The sequence below is a fragment of the Microtus oregoni genome, unplaced genomic scaffold, assembly GCF_018167655.1.
Source record: "Microtus oregoni isolate MIOR12 unplaced genomic scaffold, Mior012 000000F_ref0000247, whole genome shotgun sequence".
Classification (NCBI taxonomy): Eukaryota; Metazoa; Chordata; class Mammalia; order Rodentia; family Cricetidae; genus Microtus; species Microtus oregoni.
In genome coordinates, this window is record NW_024543059.1 from 93,656,558 (window position 1) to 93,678,422 (window position 21,865).

General features: G+C 38.7%; 1 protein-coding gene across 2 annotated transcripts; it reads right to left on the reverse strand.

Moving 5' to 3' along the window:
• Positions 1-1,252: 1,252 nt before the first annotated feature.
• Positions 1,253-21,465, reverse strand: LOC121449077 (monocarboxylate transporter 5). 2 transcript variants are annotated; one of them, XM_041653281.1, is made up of 9 exons: positions 21,328-21,465; positions 20,267-20,370; positions 15,278-15,410; positions 14,198-14,341; positions 13,905-14,066; positions 11,735-12,253; positions 9,981-10,192; positions 8,841-8,934; positions 1,253-1,498 (listed from the first exon to the last, which is right to left on the reverse strand). In XM_041653281.1, the coding sequence occupies exons 2-9, from the start codon at positions 20,336-20,338 to the stop codon at positions 1,347-1,349; spliced, it is 1,488 nt and encodes a 495-aa protein (XP_041509215.1). In that variant the 5' UTR covers positions 20,339-20,370; positions 21,328-21,465; the 3' UTR covers positions 1,253-1,346. The 2 variants fall into 2 exon arrangements, with proteins under 2 accessions (XP_041509215.1, XP_041509223.1); XM_041653289.1 differs by lacking the exon at positions 21,328-21,465 and having other exon boundaries at positions 20,267-20,434.
• Between the last annotated feature and the right edge of the window lie 400 nt (positions 21,466-21,865).

The window sequence follows — 21,865 nt, forward strand, 5'->3', positions numbered from 1 at the left end:
AGATTTATTTGGTTCCAAAGTTTATAGCAGGCCTTGGAAACATCTTGTTGATATTACAAACTAGAGAAAATTGAAATGTGAGCTCATAGAGTCCTCAGTTTAAAGCTAGACAGAGCTGGAGATGGATCTTAGTGGTGGTGTGCTTGCCTGTGCTGCCAAGGGTTCAGTCTCTAGCACTGTAAAAGAAGTTAGGGGAAATTCCACAAGTTGGGAAAGTTGCTCCATCTGAGTATTGAGTGAGCCAGATTGTAAGTAAGTGGTAAGTATGAGTAGACCTGGTCAGAGAAGGCAAACTTCTGGAATTATAGCCGATGGCAAAGTTTGCACAAAGGCTAATTTGAAAAGTATCAAGGTGTGGAACCAAATTTAAACTTCAGTTTAGGGTTTTTCTTTATTAAGGAATCAGTAGATGTTTGAAAGCAGAGAAGAGTGAAGGGTGGAATAAAAATAGTTGGAACATTCTGAAAAATGTTAAGGGATTTGTATTGCAGAAAATGGTTTTTATTTTGGACACAGTTCATAATGCGTAGCCCACACTGGACTCCAAACTCAGTTGTTCTCACTTTAGTTTTCTGACTGCTGGGACTTCTGGTATATGCCACCATTCCCTGCTTAGAAAACCCCTTTTTATCCTTTTAAAGACTACCCAAACAGCCAAGAGCTCATTATTCACAGGCAAGAACCATTCATTACTAATTAGCTATAAATGATCCACACCTTTTGAACAAACATAGTTCCTCTTAAAGCCTCCTTTTCAACTTCCATATGGAACTTACAGCTCTGAAGAATCATCTAGATGCTTTATATAAATATTTTAGATAATTAAATGTAGTGAAAAGATAATACTGTTTAGATGGGCAGTCATACCTTTCAAATGATTTTCAAATAAAGATTATTTTATCAAATTTTATTTCACTAGGAAGTTAAGAGACAAAATAATTGAAGATTACTTACAATCAATAAACAACGATACATTATTTTTGGAGGGGATATACCATTCTTGTCACTATGAAAGGCTTTATTCGGATTCTAGTCAACCAATTACTATATTAAAAAAAATAGTTTACCGTTGTCACATTTTGGTGACAGAATTACCATAGCACAAATGAAAGTTTGTATTTATTATAGATACATTATGATTTTCATTTAATAGGTCAGATAGCTGCTTCAACTGATTTGGTTTTTAGCCTGTTTGATTAAGTACCAACAATTGGACATTTCTAGCAGTGCTAATAAAGCAAGAAGGAATCTTAAAAATTATATGGCTTACTTTCTCATTTTTACAGAGATTTTTGTTCTGCGCTTTTGTTTCCAGTGGCTTGTTTGGATTTTCTTTCGTTAAGCTCTCACTTGATTGTAGTCCTTCGAAGGTCAGGCTGTTGGCTTTTCCATCTTTCAGCCAGTGGTACAAAGAAAAGGGAGCCTGAAGAGAGGAGATAGCAGGTGCCAGAGAAGTAGAAAGAGCCTGTGTATGTCTGTGTATAGTCATATATCCAGCCTGTAAGGAAGGAGTGGTTTCTGTTAGTGAAGTGAACTTTTCTGTTTGTGATTCTCAAGCAACTCTTAGACTTTGAAGAAAGAGGCCTCATCTTCCCAGTCTGTATTGTGAGCCACTGGATTTAATACAGCTTCTCACTTGTCTTACTTGAAACTGAATCACTTTCATCTAAGTAGAAACTTGCATCATTAAAAAAGTCATTGTGGACTCAGAAACATGTCTTAGGGTGGAGATTGGAGAAAATTAGCACCTCATTTTATGATACTCTTACAAGAAGACTATTGTTTTCTAACAAGAAAGTAATCAGAACTTTCTTTCCTTTACTGAGCTAATATTTGAGTATTTACCATGTTCCTGAAAACAGGCTATGCATCAAGAACAGTACTGAGCCAAATAAACATGGTCCCTGCACTAATAAAAGTTTACAGTTTAGTGGGAAAATAGATATTAACCATTTTAACTATGTATTTGGTAAGTTCTATGAAGGGAAGACTTGGGGGTTATGATATCACCTGAGAAGGAACTGTTTGATAAATGTGCTGAAGGAATTTTTCTAAAATCTAAATAGTCCATGTGAGAGCACACACATGTGTAGACATTGGATCAAGGTCCTGATGCATGGTAGGCCATTGAGCTGCATTCCTAACTGAATGCTCTTTAAGAATGTAAAAAGCCTGGCAGTCTTCTCATCAATGGCACATACTAGAACTTAAGTAAAACATCTTAAAAATAATAGCAAGAAGTGAACATTTAAATGTCCATATAAAAGTCTGTAATGTAATGGTGGTGGCACACTCCTTTAATCCCAGCACTCAGAGGGTAGAGCCAGGCAGATCTTTTTGAGTTCGAGGCCAGCCTGCTCTACAGAGTGACTTCCAGGATGAATGAATGAATGAATGAATGAATGAATGAATGAAATTTATGTCCTGGCAATGCTGAAGCATGCATGTGCAATCCATATATGGTAGTTCTTTTGAACTTGTCCATATTGGGTTTCATGAGGACTCTTCCTCATAAGGGTACCAGATCTCTTTACAGATGGTTGTGAGCTACCATGTGGTTGCTGGGAATTGAACTCAAGACCTTTGGAAGAGCAGGCCTCTTTACTGCTGAGCCATCTTTCCAGTCACAATCTTTGTGTTATATGCCTGTGTGGTTCTGGGTTAAGAGATGATAAACTGATGAAGAGAGAGGTAGGAATACTCAGTGCTTATGTGTTTTAGCTGTTCTGCCTGCCCCCGACTCATTTGGTTAATTGTTTTATTGCCTTTTCTTCATTCTCTTATTTTAGCTGTGACAGGGTTTGGGGTTTTTGTTATTTAATTCTGGGGATTGAACCCAAAGCTTCATGTACATACATGCTACCCCCCCCAGTCCCTTTTGTTTTGATAATTTGTATTTCCTATTTTTAATGTAATGTATAAATGGAATATTTTATAGCCTTTTAAATTCAGCTAACTTTAAGGAGTTTATTGGTTCCTTACTTGATTCTCTCATTTAAATGTTTCTTGGGGGTAAGTTGAGGGAGTGGAGTAAGGTCAGCTCGGATGAGTCTTTGTATTCTCTGGATGTGACTGACCTCTGACTTTCTAAAAAAATAGGTGACTAACCTGAGCTATGGAATTTTCTAGGAAGGAGGGAGAAATGGAACAGCAACCCCTCCTCTTATGCATATATATGTGTTTACTGTGAATTTCTGAATGGGTATCAAATGTTAGCATTATAGGAAAAAACTAGGGGTTCTTGATAGTAAATAGTGCTAGTAACTATCAGGAGAGCAAAGGTGAAAATGGGTTCAAGAGAGTTGTTTATAACTTTGCTTTTCACACACCTTTTAAAGAGAATGTTATGTCTGAAACATTAAGGTATTAAAATATATTTATAATTGAGAAGGGGATCATTTGGCATATTTCAAGCTGGATGATGTTCTATTTATACTTGGTAATTGAGATACCAGTATCTTTAAAATTCTAGTTGAGATCCAGAGCCAAATATGTAACCCTTAATTTTTAATGATGGGACAAAGGTTCACTACTCCAAAAGATGTTTTAAGACCTATCAAACTTGAATTTTTAACTCACCTAAAAGCCACTTAAATATAAGCTTGTTTATTGTGACTAATAAGGATTGATCTTATCTAGGATACCTAATATCAGAAGTATTTTAACATATGTATAATAAGCTATCTTAGGCTTGGGACCCAAGTCTAAACAGAAAACTCACTTGTTTTGTGTATACTTTATATACATAGCCTGAAGATAATTTTTAAAATTTACTCATTTTATATATATGTATTTTACCTGCATTCATGTATGTATGTTTATGCACCATATATGTGCTTGGTGCTTTAGAGGACATTGGATCCCAAGGAAGTGAGTTATGGATGGTTGTGAGCTGCCATGTAGATGCTGGGAACTGAACCTTGGCCTTAACTGCTGAGCCATCTCTCCATCCCCCCTGAAGATAATTTTATATAATACTTTTACTATTTTTGTACATGAAATGAACTTATGGTAGGAAATTTTACCATTGTGACATCATGTCACTACCCTCAAATATTTATTGTTTTGAATTTAAAGATGTTTAACTAACACACTTTGTATGTGGTTTTATGAATTATTAAAAGGGAATATATTGTTCTAAGAGGTATTCATTACTATATCTTTCAGAATTTGATTGTCGAACTGAGTTAGGAATTCTATTAAGAGTTAGAAGCCAGCCTGGTCTACAAAGCAAGTTCCAGGAGAGCCAGAAACCCTGTCTCAAAAAACAACAAAAAACCTGCTAGGGGTTGCTAGATGGCTTAACAGGTAATAAAACGGTTCTTGCTACAAATCCCGATGGCCTGAATTCCATCTCTGGAACTTATGATGGAAGAAGAGAACTGACCCCACAGGTTGTCTTCTGTTCTCCACACATACAGTATGGCATGTGCATGAACACACACAAACTCACCCAGTGAGTGAGTGCTCAAAAAGAAAGAAAAAAACATCTGTTAGGCTGGCTGTTACGTTTCCACTTATCATCATGTTAGGATTTGAAATAGACCCTGGAAGCCCTTGATCACAGAATTCCTTGATGGTCCTTCAACTGTGAGGTTGAGAATTCTGAGACTGAACTTTTCTCTGTTGGGTAGGAGATATAGTGACAAACTTCAAAGGTGTATGGACATACTGATTTTATTTTATTTCATTTCTTTATGTTGACATGTGGATCTCACCAGGTAGCCCTGGATGGCCTAGACTTCTAGGCTGTGTAGATCAGGATAGCCTCAGACTTACAAAGATCTGTCTGCTTCTGCCTTTCAAGTACTGGAATTAAAGGTATGTGCCACCTTGCCTGGACAGGCCCTGATCCTTTTGCTTCTCGAGGACACTGGTTGGGTACTGCAGTTTTATCTCTTACTTTGGTTGTGTTGTAAAATATTTATGTGTTCTATATGTGTCATGATATGAATAAATCTTGGGAAACATGGGTTAGCAAATTCAAGCCTTGTAAGGTTGGAGCTCACTAAAGGCCCCAGGATAGAAACTTGCCGGAAGATTTATCAGGATACTTAAGCATTGGCTCTCTGTGCTCTGTTTTATTAGAGGATTAGCGTCTGGACACCCAGTCTTTGCAAGGGCAGAATGATAATTTTCTCCTCTTAAACCACAATAGAGCTATTTGGAATTTATTACTGATGTTTTCATAGATATTCATCAATCTTAAGAACCCTGAATTAGAGTAAAGCTGGGTGTGGGGTTGGTTTTGACATAAATTAACCACCTAATAATGAACAGTTTACTTATTTTCTTCAATGTTAGTGTATTCCTGTTTATTTATACAGACAGGGAACTTTGATGTTTTCTCACTTGTCTTCCACTTACCCCAGTCTTCACAGTGGATCTATAACAGACCAAAAGATTGAGCTATTTTGTTTTCTTCTAATAAACTTTTAGGCCTCAGAGAACTTCTCTGTTAATAGGCATGATGAAACTTTAAAGGTTAATTTGGTGGAGCAAGGATAGAAGTTTTGTTCGGTATTGTACTTGATGATAGACTGGAAGTAGGGATTAACCTATCCGTTCATGACATAGCTTATTTGTTAGAGGGGCAGAGACTTCCTTGGATGGATTGATTTTATATTTTATCCATTTTCTTTTCCTATAATACTCGGAGTTAGAAAAGATAACCAGTTACCCTGTTATTTCTAATTTACAAGGTTGAAATACCTGAGAGGGAACAGGATTAGAACTTTTTTTCAAGCAGGGCATGGTATACTCGCCTTTAATCTCTGCACTTGAAAGCTAGGAGAATCTGGAGTTCAAGGTCACTCTGTACTATATAGCAAGTTCTAAGCAGCCTATACTATACAGAGAGACCCTGTCTTAGAAAATCAAAAAGAGGGGCTGGAGAGATGGCTCAGTGGTTAAGAGCATTGCCTGCCCTTCCAAAGGTCCTGAGTTCAATTCCCAGCAACCACATGGACCACATGGTGGCTCACAACCATCTGTAATGAGGTCTGGTGCCCTCTTCTGGCCTGCAGGCATACAGACAGAACATTGTATACATAATAAATAAATAAATATTAAAAAAAAGAAAATAAAAAAGATTAATAAATATTTAAAAGTTTCCTTAGAGGGCCTTGAGAGAGTGAAGAGTCTTATGTACTGAGTTTCAGCAAGCTAAAGTTGCTTAGTGGTTACTGCGTGAATATAAGAAATCATCAAACTAAAAAGTTTAGGAGAGTTTTTAAGATATTTGTGCTTGATTTAAGTATTTATATGTATGTGCATAATGTATTTGTTTATTGGGAGTGGGGAATAGTGGGAGAAGGGAGGACCATACTCGGTTTTATTATTTTGTAGGTAGCTAATCAAGCCTTCTAATTTTAAATGAAATAGCATTTAATTTTGAGCTCATGTCGAATGTTTTATAGTCACGATTAGGAATCTTAGGTAATATGGTTAATGTCTGAGTTATGTTTGAGAATATGATTATACTTTTCAGCTTAAGTTGTCATCTGTAATATTGTATCATTTGTTTTTTAGCAAGGGTCTGCTAGAAATATAACAAAGTTTCAAATACTGTGTTTTCCCACAACTTTTCAAAGCTGCAGTCTTGGTGCTAAGGTGGAATCCTGGAGGCTCTCTATCAGCAAGACACTGACAGGTTTGGGTGTGCCTTGACTTCTATCCTACAGTTTGCTAACCACCCCCAGCCAGGGAACTGAGTGTGATTTGGGCCATATTCTTAAATAAAGTTGGATTTGTTACTAGTTACTGGAAAAGGATAGAAGGAATCTGGCTGTAGTGGGCAGGGTTAGTGTTCTGTGGAGGAGTTCAGGAGGATATGTTTTTGGCTTTTTGGCCTTCAAATTTTTGTCCTATATTAAGGAATTGTGTTGCTGTTACATTTCTCATATTCATGATGATAAAGGTATATAAATGATTTTATTTCCCATGTGTTCTATTTATAGATTTTTTTAAATTGTGTATTTTTTTTAAAAGGTTACATCGGTTCTATAAGCTTCCTATGTTTTTATCTTTGCTAGAATTATTAAAATGTTGTATAGAACTAATATTTTTTTCTTTTTCATTCCCATACAGGAAGGAGAAGTTTATTGTTTATGTATTCACTGTTACCAATTTAAAACAAACATTTTGTCTGAGGATTCACTGTTTGCCAGATTCCTACTTAAACATGCATATATATACTCTTTTATAGGAATTTCAGCTTTTCATTTGATATTAGATATGGGTAAGTAAAAATGAGACTTCTACAGCTCTGAAGATTACCAGTAAACGTTTAGAGTTAACGGTGAACACAGTCATGTAATTTCCCACACCTCTTAATAGTCAGGTACTGTTCTGGATTTCAAGTACTAGTAATTGAACCTAGGGCCTCACACATGTTAAGCAAGTAGTCTATCACTGAGCTACCTCTCCATCCCAGAGAACTGAGTTACTTTGAAAACAATCATTGTAGTGTATGGTTTTTGTTTTGTTTTGTTTTTTGGTTGCTGCTAAAGTCAGAACTTGGGAAGAGATCTAATGGTCTTTATAAATCCTCTTTATCATTTCATAGAGAAATGACTTAAAGAAACCAGACTTGCTTCCACGAAACTTCTCCTTTTAACAAGGTGTTTAGCCACATAACATCATTAGCAATGAGACATTCTTAGTTTAGTGTCTTATAATCTTGAGATACCAAGAGCAACTCTGAGACAAAAAAATCTATATGAGCTTTTAGCAATAGCCTGATTACTACCCGTTCTGCCCGTTCCCTAGGACTAGTGGATACAAGTATCTTTCAGGAGCTCTATGTTTATCTTTACATATAGTTCTAAGTGTCCTAGACTTTGAGTAAGAAAAGGCTATAAACATTTTTTTCTGACTGATGGAAAACAAATATTTTATAATGCATTAGGTGTGCTCATGAAATAAAAGTTTCACAATAAAGTGATTCTGTTTTCTAATTTACTCTGTTGTAGTCTGTTCTTTTTCATTAAAAAAATAATAGAAGCTGAGAATGGTGGCACATGCCTGTAGTTCCTGCACTTAGGAGATGAAGGCAGGAGGGAGGATTAAGACTTCAAAGCAGCATCCTCTAGGTAGTGAGTTTAAAGTCAGCCTGGGCTGCATGAGACCCTGCCTGAAAAGTAAATAAACATAAAAAATAACGTACAAACTTAATATAAGTGGTTTTTGTTTTTTTAATGATAGAGCAGAATTACTGTTTCAGTTATGGTCTGAAAGTAGCAAAAGTGAGGGATGGCTCAGTTGGCAGATTATTTGTCTAGCATGGATGCCCTGAGTTTGATTCCATCCCTACCACTGCATACCCCAAGTAATTGATTCCACACTTGTAATCACAGGTGGGAACGGGAAGATCACAAAGTCCTTAAGGTTCCGTGGGTTCATGGGGAGTTTGAAGTCCACTTGGACAAATGAAACCTTGTCTCAAAAACAAAACAAACCATTTAAAAATAGCAAAGTAAATTTTAAGGTAAGTTCCTTTTTGTGGACACTGCAAATACTTGGCAATCAATAAGAGCAAATATATTGACCCTTTGGTCTGTGACAGTAACATTTAATCCTGTGCCCTAGGGATAATTTTTTTTTGTGCAAGTAGTCAATGTTTTAATTAAACCAGCAAGCAGACAATATCATTTAGGTCAAACTGATTATTTCCAGTAAAGTAAAATAGCACATCTACAGAATTAACTCTCAGATTTTCCTGTATTGGTGATCAGGGTAGAGGGAAGTCAAACAGCATTTAAACCTGATTCTGTTGCCATTGGTCTTAGATTCCTATTTTCTTCTTTGAAATTTGCTTAAGAATATGACTTAGTTGTTACCTGCTATCGGTGGTCCAGAAAGGACAGCCTTTCCAGCAAAGAAACTGGCATATCCCAAAAACTTGTGCACTCTAGAATTCTTAGACAGATCGACCTGCAATTAGAATTCAGTGTTAATCATTTTAAGGATGAACATCTCCGGTGTCTTATGTTTACAAAGGGGTGACAACGTTTTTGTTTTTTTTGTTTGTTTGTTTATTTTTGTTTGTTTTTTTTTTTAAATCTTAAACTAAATGGTTTGATTCCTGGGATGATTTGAATAACTTTTTGCTCCCAGTGCTAGGAAAGGGAACAAAAGTCAACTAGGGAACAGCACTTTGGCTAGGCAAAGTAGTGTTTTCAGTTTATTAGTGGGGTACGTTGGTGTTTGATTTATATAGTTCAGGAGAGTACCTCCCAAACCTTAGTGATTTTCCCATTAGGAAATAGTATTTTGGCAGTCTGCACTTACAGTAATAATTGGATCTACATACGACTGACTACCAGCCATAGGTTTATAAGAAATTTAGTAACACAACGAGCTGATTTCAACCTTCGGAAGCTGGAATTTTGCCTAAGCCTCATACACTGTTCTATAAAATAGTTCAGTTCCATTTGAATTCAGGATTTAAGTCAGTTTACAATAAAAACGAAGAACTTGTCAAAACAATGTCCTTAACATAGAAGCCACATTTGTTAGACTTACATGCTTGTGTTCTAGTAAGAATCAGACATCCCTGGAGCCTGGAGGGGAGGAGTGAACAGAAGACCATTGGAATCTTTCTGATCTCTGTTCCATTTCCAGTTCTATGCAGCTAATCCTCAGCTTCTTTTCCTCACATGGTAAGATAAATAATGACAGGATATAGCTAGCTTTAGAGTTTCTGAGGTCTCATGTAATTTTTGTTTTGTTTTCCGAGGCAGGGTTTCTCTGTAGCTTTGGAGCCTGTCCTGGCACTAGCTCTTGTAGACCAGGCTGACCTGGAACTCCCAGAGATCCGCCTGCCTCTGCCTTCCGAGTGCTGGGATTAAAGATGTCACCAACACCCGGCTTCATGTAACTTTAGTCATAAAAATAATACAAAATTTGAATTCTCTTTTGGGAAAACTGTTACTGAGCCTTGTATTGAGAGTTTAACATCAGTGAATGAGTTTACTCACCAGTACTGGGAGTATCAGTGCCAGGTAGCCACCAGCAAAAATGGCAAAAAAGATGGTATAGGCCATAAGGAGTGGGAATGTGGTGGCTAAAGGAGCAAGCAGGTTAGTAACACCACATAGAATGAGGTAAAATTTATGGTATTGATACTTCTTGATCCAGTTTTGATCAGCAATCCATCCAGAAATAAGCTGACTGACTGTCTCAGTGATACCTGGAACAGTAAATACAAAGTCAGGCAATCTTTGTTTCCTCACACCCTTTGTAAAAATGTCAGTGTATAAGCACATCTTTCTCCAAGTAGTAGCACTCTGTTTTGAGGCCAGAATACATGAAGGAAAAATGATTTCATACTGAAATAGGATATATAAGTTACTTCCTCTTCTAAACACATTTAATAAAATAACAAAATGCTGCCTCCAGCAGAACATGAAACCATCAAATTCCCATGTGTTTTCTCATTTTGTGTGGAATCCCTGCTTTAAAAAACAGACATGAGCTGAAGAGATCTTACAGCTTCTTAAAAGAACTTGCAAGTGAGGATATGAAACTTACGTGTCAAGAGGAGTCATGGTAAAACATGGGAGAAATTAAAATCTTATATTAAGAGACACTGGAACTTATATTTGTTTATGAAGCTTTGGAATTTAAGACTTCCAAAGGTTATTGTAGTTTGAAAATATGTAAGAAGTCTAAAAATGTCATTTGGGACATAGGTGGTAAGGTGTAATGAGCCACAGTTTTTCACTCAGCATTCTTACCATTTATCCTGTTACAGGACATAGCAGTTAAAATACCAAAAGAGAAGCATGAAGCCAGGTGTGGTAGCATGGGGAGGTAGGGCAGCTCTGTAAATTCAAGGCCAGCCTACTCTGCACAGTGTAACATCAGTTTTGACTGAAGTACATTGAAACTAGGTGTCCAGCTTTGTAAGGGCTTGGCTAGTAAGAAACCTGTTGAAAAGTTGAACTACTGAGAATTGCTGGGTTAGAGCAAACCAAGATTCGATCTTACCCCTTTTCATTTGTTTCAGACTCCTTGTTTTGTTAGGTGTCTACAACCTAAATGTACAACCTAAGCATTTGATCTTACAACATTTTGTAATTCCATAAAAATAATTGTATTTTTCTAATTTATGTTCTAATTTACTTTAAGTATGAACCTGTGGATTAGTGACTAATTCAAGGGTCATATTTATCTCACGATTATTTCAAGAAGAAATTACTTAACATCAAATACCAATAGTGTGGGCCTGGCACTACACTGAATTGCACTTATTACATCCCTAATACAGCTGTGAAAGAAAGCAGTGCCTTACACCTGTCCTATAGATAAGAAAGGAAATCCTGGCACAGAGGAGAACGTCTTGCCCAAGGTCACACAGCAAGGAAATCCAGGCAAGACCCTGACCCTTCAGAATCCATCTTTCCAGTTACCGTACTGTTTTCTAGCTGAGATTTCCTTCTTCCCAGACTAGTTGTTGACAGCACCAGCTTTCTGAAATTTTCTGCCCGAGAAGTAATTGGTATCTACTGTGTTAGACACCTGAAAATGAGTAAGGTGAGTTAGGCCCACTCAGATCCCCGATCGCAGTTGACAGATCTGCTTAGCCGCAGAGGACTTGCTTCCCTAGCCTTCCACAGCCCACTCGTGATTGCTCTTGCTATTTCCCTCCATTCTCTCCTTCAGTTTTAAAATAAAATTTTACCAAGCTATTTTTCCTTCTAGGTAGGAGGCTTGAAATAGATTTTCTTACCAGCTACAGATACAAGGTAGGAGGCATCCATTATGTCAATTCCAAGAGTTTTGGCTCTGGCTACTAGGTGAAAAGTAGGAATGAAATAGGCTAGTTGACTGAGGAGAAAAGACCAGGTAAATATATAGAAGAAAGGATTCCTAAAGAGAGAAATATCTAAAAGATTTTGTTTACATTTCCATGAAACAAACTTTTTTTGGTAACTTTTGTCATTGCTCATAAGTGACAGTCTGTTCCTGTGAGGTCCATTGTCGAACTCTTCACTTTGATGTTCTAAGACAGTTAAATTTTTAGTCAGTTGTTCAGATTTCTTCATAGAAATGCTTTGGATACAAGACTCTTGTGTCTCATTGCAGTATGATGTTTCTGTCCTGTTTGATGCCTCGGGTCCAGTTGCAGACAAACTGCTACCTTTGTTTTTGATACCAGAATTGTTCACTGTTTCGGTGCGGATGGGCCTTAAGAGCATGCTGGAAGGCACCAAATTCAATGCAATAGCTCCAAATAATATAAGAGCACCTAAGTGGAAGAGAAATTGAGAAGATAAGAATACTCTTCAGTTCGTGGTACTTTCTATTTATAGGCTCAGAAGAGACCAACAGACTTAGTCCAATAATTCTTGAAAGTACTACTTTGCTTCCCATGTTTACTTAAAAATCCATTTTATTTATGTCTGTCTGTCTCTGTCTCTGTCTCTCTCTCTCTCTCTCTCTCTCTCTCTCTGTGTGTGTGTGTGTGTGCATGTGTGTGGCCCACTGAAGCCAGAAGAGAATTAGATCCCCTGGAGCTGAAATTCCAGGCAGTTGTGAGATGTCAGATTGGTCATCCGGAAGAATAAATAGCAAAATGCCTTTAACTGCTGAGCCATCTCCTTCCCTGCTTCCATAATTTAACTGAAAGCATTTAAATCTATTAACAGTATACATGCTACAAAAAATGAAATACTTTGGAGATAGAAAACCAGGAAGTTGGACCAAGAAGTCATGAAAAGAAGGGGGGAGGGGTTGAAGGTGGGTTGATAATCTGAATGACTCAAAATTACAATACATTCTTAATGGTTATTTTAAATATATTGCAGTGACTGGATTTTGGTGTAGGAAATACAGAATTAACCAGTGGGAATCATGGGGGAAACATTAGGAAAAGAAACAGTCTTTCAGTCTGATATTTTTTTAAACACTTTTGAAAGAAGACATGCTAGTCTTGCCCTAGATACTGAGTGCTTGATTGGTTTTGGTGTGTCCTGAACAAGTTATGACGTGTTTTTGGAGAGAACAAGTTATGTAGGCTTTCTTAAAGGTTTGTCAGCTGAAGATTACCATTCACCCTGAGATTACTGAGTAAGTGCTCTACATAGGAAAGAGTCAATACAACAATATAAAGACAGAAATAGACATGAACATTTTAAAGAAAATACTTCAGAAGTGGTTTTGTGAAAAATTCTAGTATACACACACACACACACATATATGATTGTCCAATCGGAGCCTAATCTTTTTACAAATACTTTCTTCATATAATCTATTTTAGTGAAGGGTTAGAGGAAAAGGAGAAGAGCATTGTTTTTCTGAGGGCCTTCCAGTTGGCTCTCAGGCATTGAATTCCAGAGAGTTCTGAGTGAGCTAGCAAAGTCTCCAGGCCATGGAAGATCTTTCTTTCTCTCTCGCTCTCTTTCTTCTTTCTTTTGTTTTTTGAAACAGAGTTTCTCTGTAACTTTGTAGCTTGTCCTGGAACTAGCTCTGGTAGATCATGTTGACTTTGAACTCACAGAGATCAGCCAGCTTCTGCCTCCCAAGTGCTGGAATTAGAGGCCTGCACCACCTCCCAGCCGTTTTCTTTCATGCTTTTTAAGGAAGGAGATGTTCTTCCATTCAGTATCATCCTTATTTCCCCTCTCATTATCAGTGCTAGGGATTAAACCCAGAACCTTGTGTGTAAATACTATAGCAACATCTGCAAGTGTTTTCACTTTGTGTGGTATGGTACCTCATTTCCTTAATCCCAGCATTGCCACAAGTTTGGGGCCAGTCTTGTCTACTTAGCAAGATCTGGACTCGCCAGGGAGCAAGGAAGCAGAATTTATTGGTCTCAAAGCTTCACTCATCATCAAAGGGAAGGGGGAAACATTAACCTTTTGGTGTTGATAGTTTAGAAACTTAGACTAACTCACCTGTCCAGTCATAAAGATCTATCAGGAATTTTGTGAAGGGTGCCAGCAGAAACGTCAGTCCCATTCCAGAACGGGCAATCGCTGTAGAAAGACCCAATCGTTTTTTGAAATATTTGGTAATTACCACAGCAGCTACTTGGTACAAGAAAGCAGACCCCAATCCTAAAAGAAAAACAAGTTTGAAATTACTTTCTTATTAGGTTATTAGTTACCAGATCACATAATCTATTTAGGAGCCTTGGGCAGTAGAAAGGTTTCTTGTTCATCTTTGATAGTCTCTTCACAGTACTCACCAGGTAACAGTCCCATAGTCACACAAAGAAAGGGAATGCTTGTGGCCCAACTGCTGACCAGATAGCCACCAGAAACAAGGAAAGTCCCAAGAATGGAGGTAGGTTTTTCTCCGAGTATGTCACAAATAATAGCAGCCAGGGGACCTTAAGAGAAGAGAGAGTGCTACGTTAACGTGTAGTGATACTTTTTAACAAATAAAGCTTGCCTGAAGATCAGAGTACAGAGCTAAGCCACTAGAAACCAGGGAGTGGTGGCTCACACCTTTAATCCCAGCACTAGAAAGGTGGAGATGGGAGTGATGATTGGGCAGAGAGGAATATAAGGCGGGAGATGACAGGAACTCATTTCAGTCTGAGTTTAGTGAAGACAGATGCAGTCAGGAGATGCAATCTGAGGACAGAATTGCCCCTTCAGTCTGAGCATTGGTAGAGATAAAAGAACTCTAGTGGCTGCTGGCTCTGCTTCTCTGATCTTCAGCATTAACCCCTATATCTGACTTTGGGATTTTATTATTACTACCAGTTAGAATTCGTGCTACATTAATGTTCTCTGGCACTCCTTAGTCCTTATGTGTGATTTGAATCAATGTGAAGAAGACAGTATAACCGCTTTAAAGTATTGTATACTCAATAAAATTTTATTTACACTAATGGCAAAGTTGAATCACTAATCTCCATATTATCATATTACTGAATTAGAACTAGAAGAGAAATTGGTTTAATGTTTGTTTTTAATATGATCACATAATTAAAACTGAATGGTTTCATTTTCAGGTTGAGGACTTGGCTCACTGGACTGAAAGCCTTACCAGACTAGAAAGAAACAAGGGACGAAAAATTCCATTCATGAATCAAATAGTTGGATTTTTAATTCCTGTTTAACCCTAATTTTCCCAACTTAATTGCCAGATTAAGTAGAGCTTAAACACTGGCGTCTCTTTCAGTATTACATACTGATATTAATGCATATTAATAAGTAAAGTTGAATGTAACAGTACTTCAACCTTAAAGGAATGATGGTGTTGTCAAGACCTTTGTGGTCGTTCTCTGTAGGAAGCAAGCTTGTTGCCAGTTTCATACCTGCAGAGAAACGGAGTGCTGACATGATGGATCCAATCCAACCAATTTGCTCTGAAGTGCCTTCAAACTCTTCTTGAAAGACCACAAAGAATATTGCAAATGTCTTGGTCATTGCCATCACAAACACATTTACCTAAACCAAAGCATATCAGTCCTTGTTAGGTAGAAAGCAGGCTAGTGCTATTACCAGAGGTTCTATTGCTCCAGCGTTTCAATACTTACCTATTTTTCTTATTGGTGCTTTCTGGTTACGTAATGGGGGTGAGAAGCAGTTCATTCCTCTTTAAAGTGGTGGGACATGGCCATGAAAATATAGACTTGAAATCCCCATTTCAAGTCTGAAAAGGATGTGTGTCACCATTGTTTTATAGATGAGAAGTTAAGAGAGAAAACAAATGGGCAATGATGGTCCAGACACCGAGGCTTGTATCCTAGACTGACACCAGATTCACCACTACTCTTGTTTTCTTGTTGTATAGCAGTCCAGGAGGTTGCTTGTTCCAGATGCCTTTGGTGGGGACTTTCTGTTTGGATAGATACTACCCTTCCTCGAATCCTAAAGAATCATGACCAACACCCACCTTACTTGAATCAACATTTCCAATCTTATTTCACAATAGTATCTCTTATCTGAAGGCAAGAGACTGAGAGTTGGCAATGGTTAGAAGGCTTTCAAAGTTCAGGAAGGAGTCCTAAACAGTTTTCTCATTCTGATTTGAAAGTACAAAACAAAACTTGGGGCTAGAAAGATGGCTTAGTGTTTAAGAGCACTTGTTGCACTTCCAGAGGACCCAGGTTCAGTCTCCAGCACCCACAATCTGGCAGTCTATTATAACTTTCCTCCAAATAAAAAACTAGCAAATTGTGTAAATGTCAAAATAGAGTGTACTTCTTCTGAGCAAGGACCACCAATGTGAAATGTCATTTTGTAAGCTTTTTTCCTGTGTGTGTGAGCTATGTGGTGATGATGTCCACAGAATGCTTACCTGGTTTGTGTGTGTGGTTTTTTTTTTTTTTTTTTTTTGAGAAAGAGTCTATGTATGTAGTCTTGACTGTCCTAGAACTGTGTAGGCATGGTTGACCTTGAACTCACAAAGGTCCTCCTGTCTCTGCCTCCCAAATACTAGGATTAAATACATGTGCCACCGTAACCGGCTTACCTCTGTTTTTAATCATCTGAATATGGCTTGCTCTTGGTCTCCAGTAAGAACGTTTCTTTATTTAGATTGTTTCTTATTCCTTCTAACTCTAGCATTGGGGCGTGACCCCAGACTGTGTTATGTATTCACTGAGTCTCAGGAAAGGAAAGGTGGAACTCCTGCATTTCCCCAGCCAGCACTTTTAACTTCATAATTCATTTCTATTGGGACTCAAAAAAATACTAAAGACTTATCCCAATGTCTGTATTTTCCCTTCATTAAGCAAGCAGACTCCTATATCAGTCTTGATCCTGTGTCTTGGATCAAGTTTGGTAGGTGTTGGTCCTGCTTCAGTCTTCATCGGCCTTTGTAATTGTCTCACTTCCAAATCAAGCAAAAACCTAGGAATGGTCCAACCCCTAATTTCCAACTTAAAAGCAGTTTTTTGTTGTTTTGGTTTTGGTTTTTTGAGATAGTTTTTCTTTTTTTCTCTGTGTAGCCTTGGCTGTCCTTGAACGCTCTGTAGACCTGGCTGGCCTCAAATGCAGAGATCCACCTGCCTGTGCGTCCCAAGTGCTGAAATTAAAGGCAAGGGCAAATACCAACTGGCAAAAACAGTTATATTAGACCCATAAGAATACTAAGTGGTTCTTACTCGTTTGTGTGTTTTAGATCAGCCTTGACTCATTTTGAAATCACTGCCAGTTGTTAGGGTCACTTTTAATTAATAACAGTTTCTTACTATCCCAGGCCCTCCTGTAGTAATAGCCTAGCTTGTCCTGACCTTCACAAACAAGTTTCTTCATAGTCTGTTGATTCTATTTATCGCAGTAGCCCACTGAAAACTGAAGTTCAGTAGCTTAGTGCTCTTCATCTAAGAGCTCTGGCCAAGGTTATCAGAGAGTTGTTTATTGTTAAGCCAGATTGTTCCCATCTCTATTGTGTGATCTCAGCAGTGCCCATGCATCATTTTTCTCTGATAATTTCTAGACATCTGCCTACTTCTATGCTTTTTCCCCATCTCTGAATGATTCCATTCATCCCGCATTGAGTCCCCCCAAGATTTGTCCTATTCCTCTTTTCTCTGGTGGTTTTAAACAGTGTCTCTTGGAGACACAGGTTGCTCTACTTCAGATGCATATAGACTATATCAAGCCTGTTCGTGGTTATAAGCCCCTTGGACTCTGTTCAAGATTAAGCCATTCCAACTGTTCAGAGTGTTTTTTCCTGTTCCTCCTAACTTGAGTGAATGGCATTCATCACTCACCGAAGTGCTTCAGCTAACAGCTCTGGACTCTTTATATTCTTTGCTGTGCAGGTTCCTCTCTGCATCTTAGCCTGCCCTCTTGATATGCTCAGATCTGTATTTTAGTAATTCCTGGTGTTTTCCTTAAATTTGGGGCCTTATTTGTTTTCTTGCCTATGCTGCAGCTTGTCCAATAGATACCCTGTGTCTAGATACAATCCTCACTAGTCCATTCAGTAATGGACTAATCACCACAGATGTAACTCTAAAATACTTTCCTGATTAACTTGCCTCACTTAAACTTCATATCCTCAGAACAACCAAAATCTGTTATTTTTCTGAGATTATCTCACTGTGCTGCCCAGGCTAGCCATGGTCCTCCTGCCACTGCCTCCCAAGTGCTGAGATTACAGGTGTGCACCACCACATCTGTCCCTTAACGTGTTTTCTATAGCCTCTCTGCACCTCTGACTTCCTCTACCCTCTTGTTTACTTACAAATGTGTCTGTTTATCAGATTATTCATCCCCCACAAGCAGGTATTTAATGAATGGCTACTGTGTTTCTGGCTGTATAATTCAGAGAAGGCATATAATATGTCTGGTAAGACATACTAAACACAGAAACAGTTATATATAAAGTCTGGTAAGTTGCAATGTAACCTTCCTATGCCTTTGTAGGGGAGCTTACAAAGTACACAGAGAATTTTTTTCACTATTTCAGGAGTTTAAGTGTTATGGGAAAGTAGTCTTGGTAATTCATTCAGAAATAAACGCAGTGGCCTGTAAGGATGCACATTATCACTGTGAGCAGTGAGTTGGCCCGAGTTCATTGTTAACAGTTTGCTATATCTTTTGTGCTTCAATAAGCATCATCATATTACCCAAACAAGATGTTATTAACCTGATTGTGAGGTGCCTTTTCTTAGCCGTAACTAATCAAATAACTTGCTAGCCATTGAGAAAAATGTAGAAAAAAGTGGGAGAACCAGACTACCCAACAATACCAGCACCATAAACCATGCTTTGAGAGGAGGCCTAACCAGGCAGGGATCTGAGACTTAAGGCATCTTTAGTTTCCCTGTTAGTAATGTTTCTATGTAAGGGGAGGAGAAATGCTAGTCTTTGGTAATGAAGCCAGAATTCAGCAACGTGTGCTTTATTGTTTTATAATACACAAACCTTAGCTGAGGATCTCTGCCTTCTTTTTTTTTTTTTTTTTACCATTAGGGAGGGGTAATGCATTATGTTTTCCCACCTCCAATTTCATACAGATGTTACTCACCGGTACATTGGGCTCCCATTGTGTGGGCTGTTTGTTGTAAATCTAAGCGGGGGAGGAATGTCAAGAAAGAGGTGTTTTTGTGAGTGTGTCTCAAAGTTGATAGAATGATCTAGGGATGCACGGGTTGAGGCACAGCTGTGGATGGGATCCATCAGTGTTTGGAATGATCTAGGGATGCACGGGTTGAGGCACAGCTGTGGATGGGATCCATCAGTGTTTGGAATGATCTAGGGATGCGCAGGTTGAGGCACAGCTGTGGATGGGATCCATCAGTGTTTGGCACGCTGACAATGCACATCACCACTTTCTCACATAGCAAACCCAACAGTTCTTGGAGATGAGGGTAAGGAGTCTTAGCTTTACAATACGTGTCAGATATACAATGTTTATTCTAGTTTAAGTTATTGGGGGGGGGGGGAATGTGGGCAGCAGGTGGAATGTTCCCAATCCCCATCAATGAAGGAAGCTGTCTCAGTTGACCTTCTATTTCTGACTAAATACTTGAGAAGAAAAGGGTTTATTTTAGCTTACAGTTTATAAATTACCATGAAGCCGGACAGGAACTGAAGCAGAAGCTCTGGAGGAATACTGCTTTTCCCAGCTTGCTCAGTTTGCTTTCCTAAACAACACAGGACCACCTGTCCAGGGGTGGCAGTGAATGGGACTCTTCCCACATCAATCGTTAATCAAGAAAATTCCCCCCACAGACTTGCCTCCAAGTCATTCTGATGGAAGCAATTCCTCAGCTGCCGTTCCTTCTTCCCAGATGTGTAGGTTTGTGTCAGGTAGACAAAAACCAGCACAAAGACTACTGTTAGAATTATTGTGGACATGTTAGGCTGAGTGGGCACTTAATTTTGAGATAAGGTCTTGCCAGGTGTGATTGCCTGGCCTTGATCTCTCAGCAATCATTTTGATTTGGTCTCTTTGAATGCTGGAATTTTAAGTATGATAGTCTCCCACTGGCAGGACTGATAACGTTCTAGAAATGCCCAGTGATGGCCCTAGTGTAGTAAGAAATGCCGTGTCCCCAAATCCCAATTGCCATGCTGCCAGGGCAGAACTGCCAATCAAGCCTGGAGCATTCTCTGATTGAGAGATCATAGACAGAGGAGAGGACTGGGTAAGAATATAAGAATGTTTCTACTTTCAAGAGAAGCAGCTCAGCTGGGTTTAGCTGGGTTGGCCTTTGATCTTCGTAGTTTGGGGAAAGTTCCTGGCTGCCTGTTTACTCAAATCTCATTATTTCTTAAGTGATATCTGTTAGGCTTCAAGCTTTTCTCCAGACAGTTTAGCAGCTTGAAAGGGGAGAGAAACTTACCAGAAAAAAATGCAGCACGATCATCCATCCCCATCCTCCATCCGGGGTTTTAGCCTTTTCTCCCCTGTGCATTGTGGTGCTTCCTTTATGTTCCAGACAGATCACTGTGGCAGATTCAAAACAGTTGCTTCAGTAGCCAAGGAAGTGATCTAAACTTACGTGGGTCTCTCTCTTCTCTCCCCCCCCCCCTTCTTTCTTTCTTTAGTTGTTTTTAAGATCTGGTCATGCTTTGTAGATCTGGCTAGCCTAGAACTCATGGCAGTCCTGCCTTCTCCTGAAAGCTGGGATTGTAGGTGAATGTGGTTAAACTTTTAAATTTTATTTTTTTTTTCTCCATGGTATAAAAGCAGTTGTTCTGGGATTATAAGGGCTACTCATGTTCAAAATCTCCACCACCTATAGGCAATTCTTGAGGAAGCCATATATTGCCCTTCCAGTTCTGCAGACCAGTCCTTGACTTTAAAGGAAAATAAATGGGAGTGATACCTTGGGTTTACCAGCCCCTTTATATGGCATTAGGTATTTTAAAGAACTAGATACCCCAACAAAGTACATTATCTCTTTCTTAACTGGATACTAGATCAGGAAAAAAAATTGGGAAGCCCACTTGGGAAATATGAATGAACTGAAATAGAGGGTACTGTAGAGAGGTTAAATATTCTGGGTGTTATAGTGAATTTAGGAATAATCTGTGGGAGACTAGTCTCCACCTTAGGAGAGAGATGCTAGGAATTCAAGATTAGAATGTCATAGTGTGCTACCTTCAAACAGAGTTGAGTAAGTAAATACCTATATATTGAGAAAGAGTGAGAGGAGAATGTATGTGTTTTGAGCAATGGGTGTTATCCCTATTTCCCATGGTTAAAGCAGGCTGGGGTGTGTATGTGTGTGTGTGTAACATGTTAGACGATTAGGCTGGACAGAAAGATAACCAAGGGTGTGTGCGCGTGTTGTGCGTGTGTGTGAGACATCCATTAAATGATTAGGCTAGACAGAGCGATTCCAGTTATTCCAAGGCCCCTGAGAAAACCAACCCAACACCCAGTTCATTTTTACCTTACCTTTAAGGATGTGTTCTTCAAATGAATCCTCTTTAGACAAGAAAATTGTGGAGGAAAAAAAAGTTACTTTTCCTAAAATGTTACTTTTTTTTTCTAAGGTTTTTCATTCCGCTGCTTGGTGAAAACAAGCAGGCTTTTGTGTAGTCTTAACAGAGCAGAGTGGTTCAGGCACTCCTGCCGGTGGACTTTACTTCCTGAGGGAGGAGGAAAGGCGGTGTAACTTGAGATCAACTCAGGCCAGCCTTCCAGCCAGCCCACAAAGTAGACGTTTTCCATCACTGGTCAGAAGTGGTTGGAGTAAGCCAAGGAGAAAATCCTCCTAGTGACATCTCAAGCCTGCTGGGGGCGGGAGAGGGGGAGGGGAGAGAAGAACTGACACAGGGAACCCTCCAGATTTTTGAAACACTTGTCCAAAGTTCCTCAGGAAGTCTCAAGACCAGTTTATAAGAGAAACAATTCTTCCAGAACTGGGAGAGTCTTTTCTTTTGTTTTGTTTTTTTTTATTGGGCCACAAATGGCAATGTTAGAGCTGAAGATG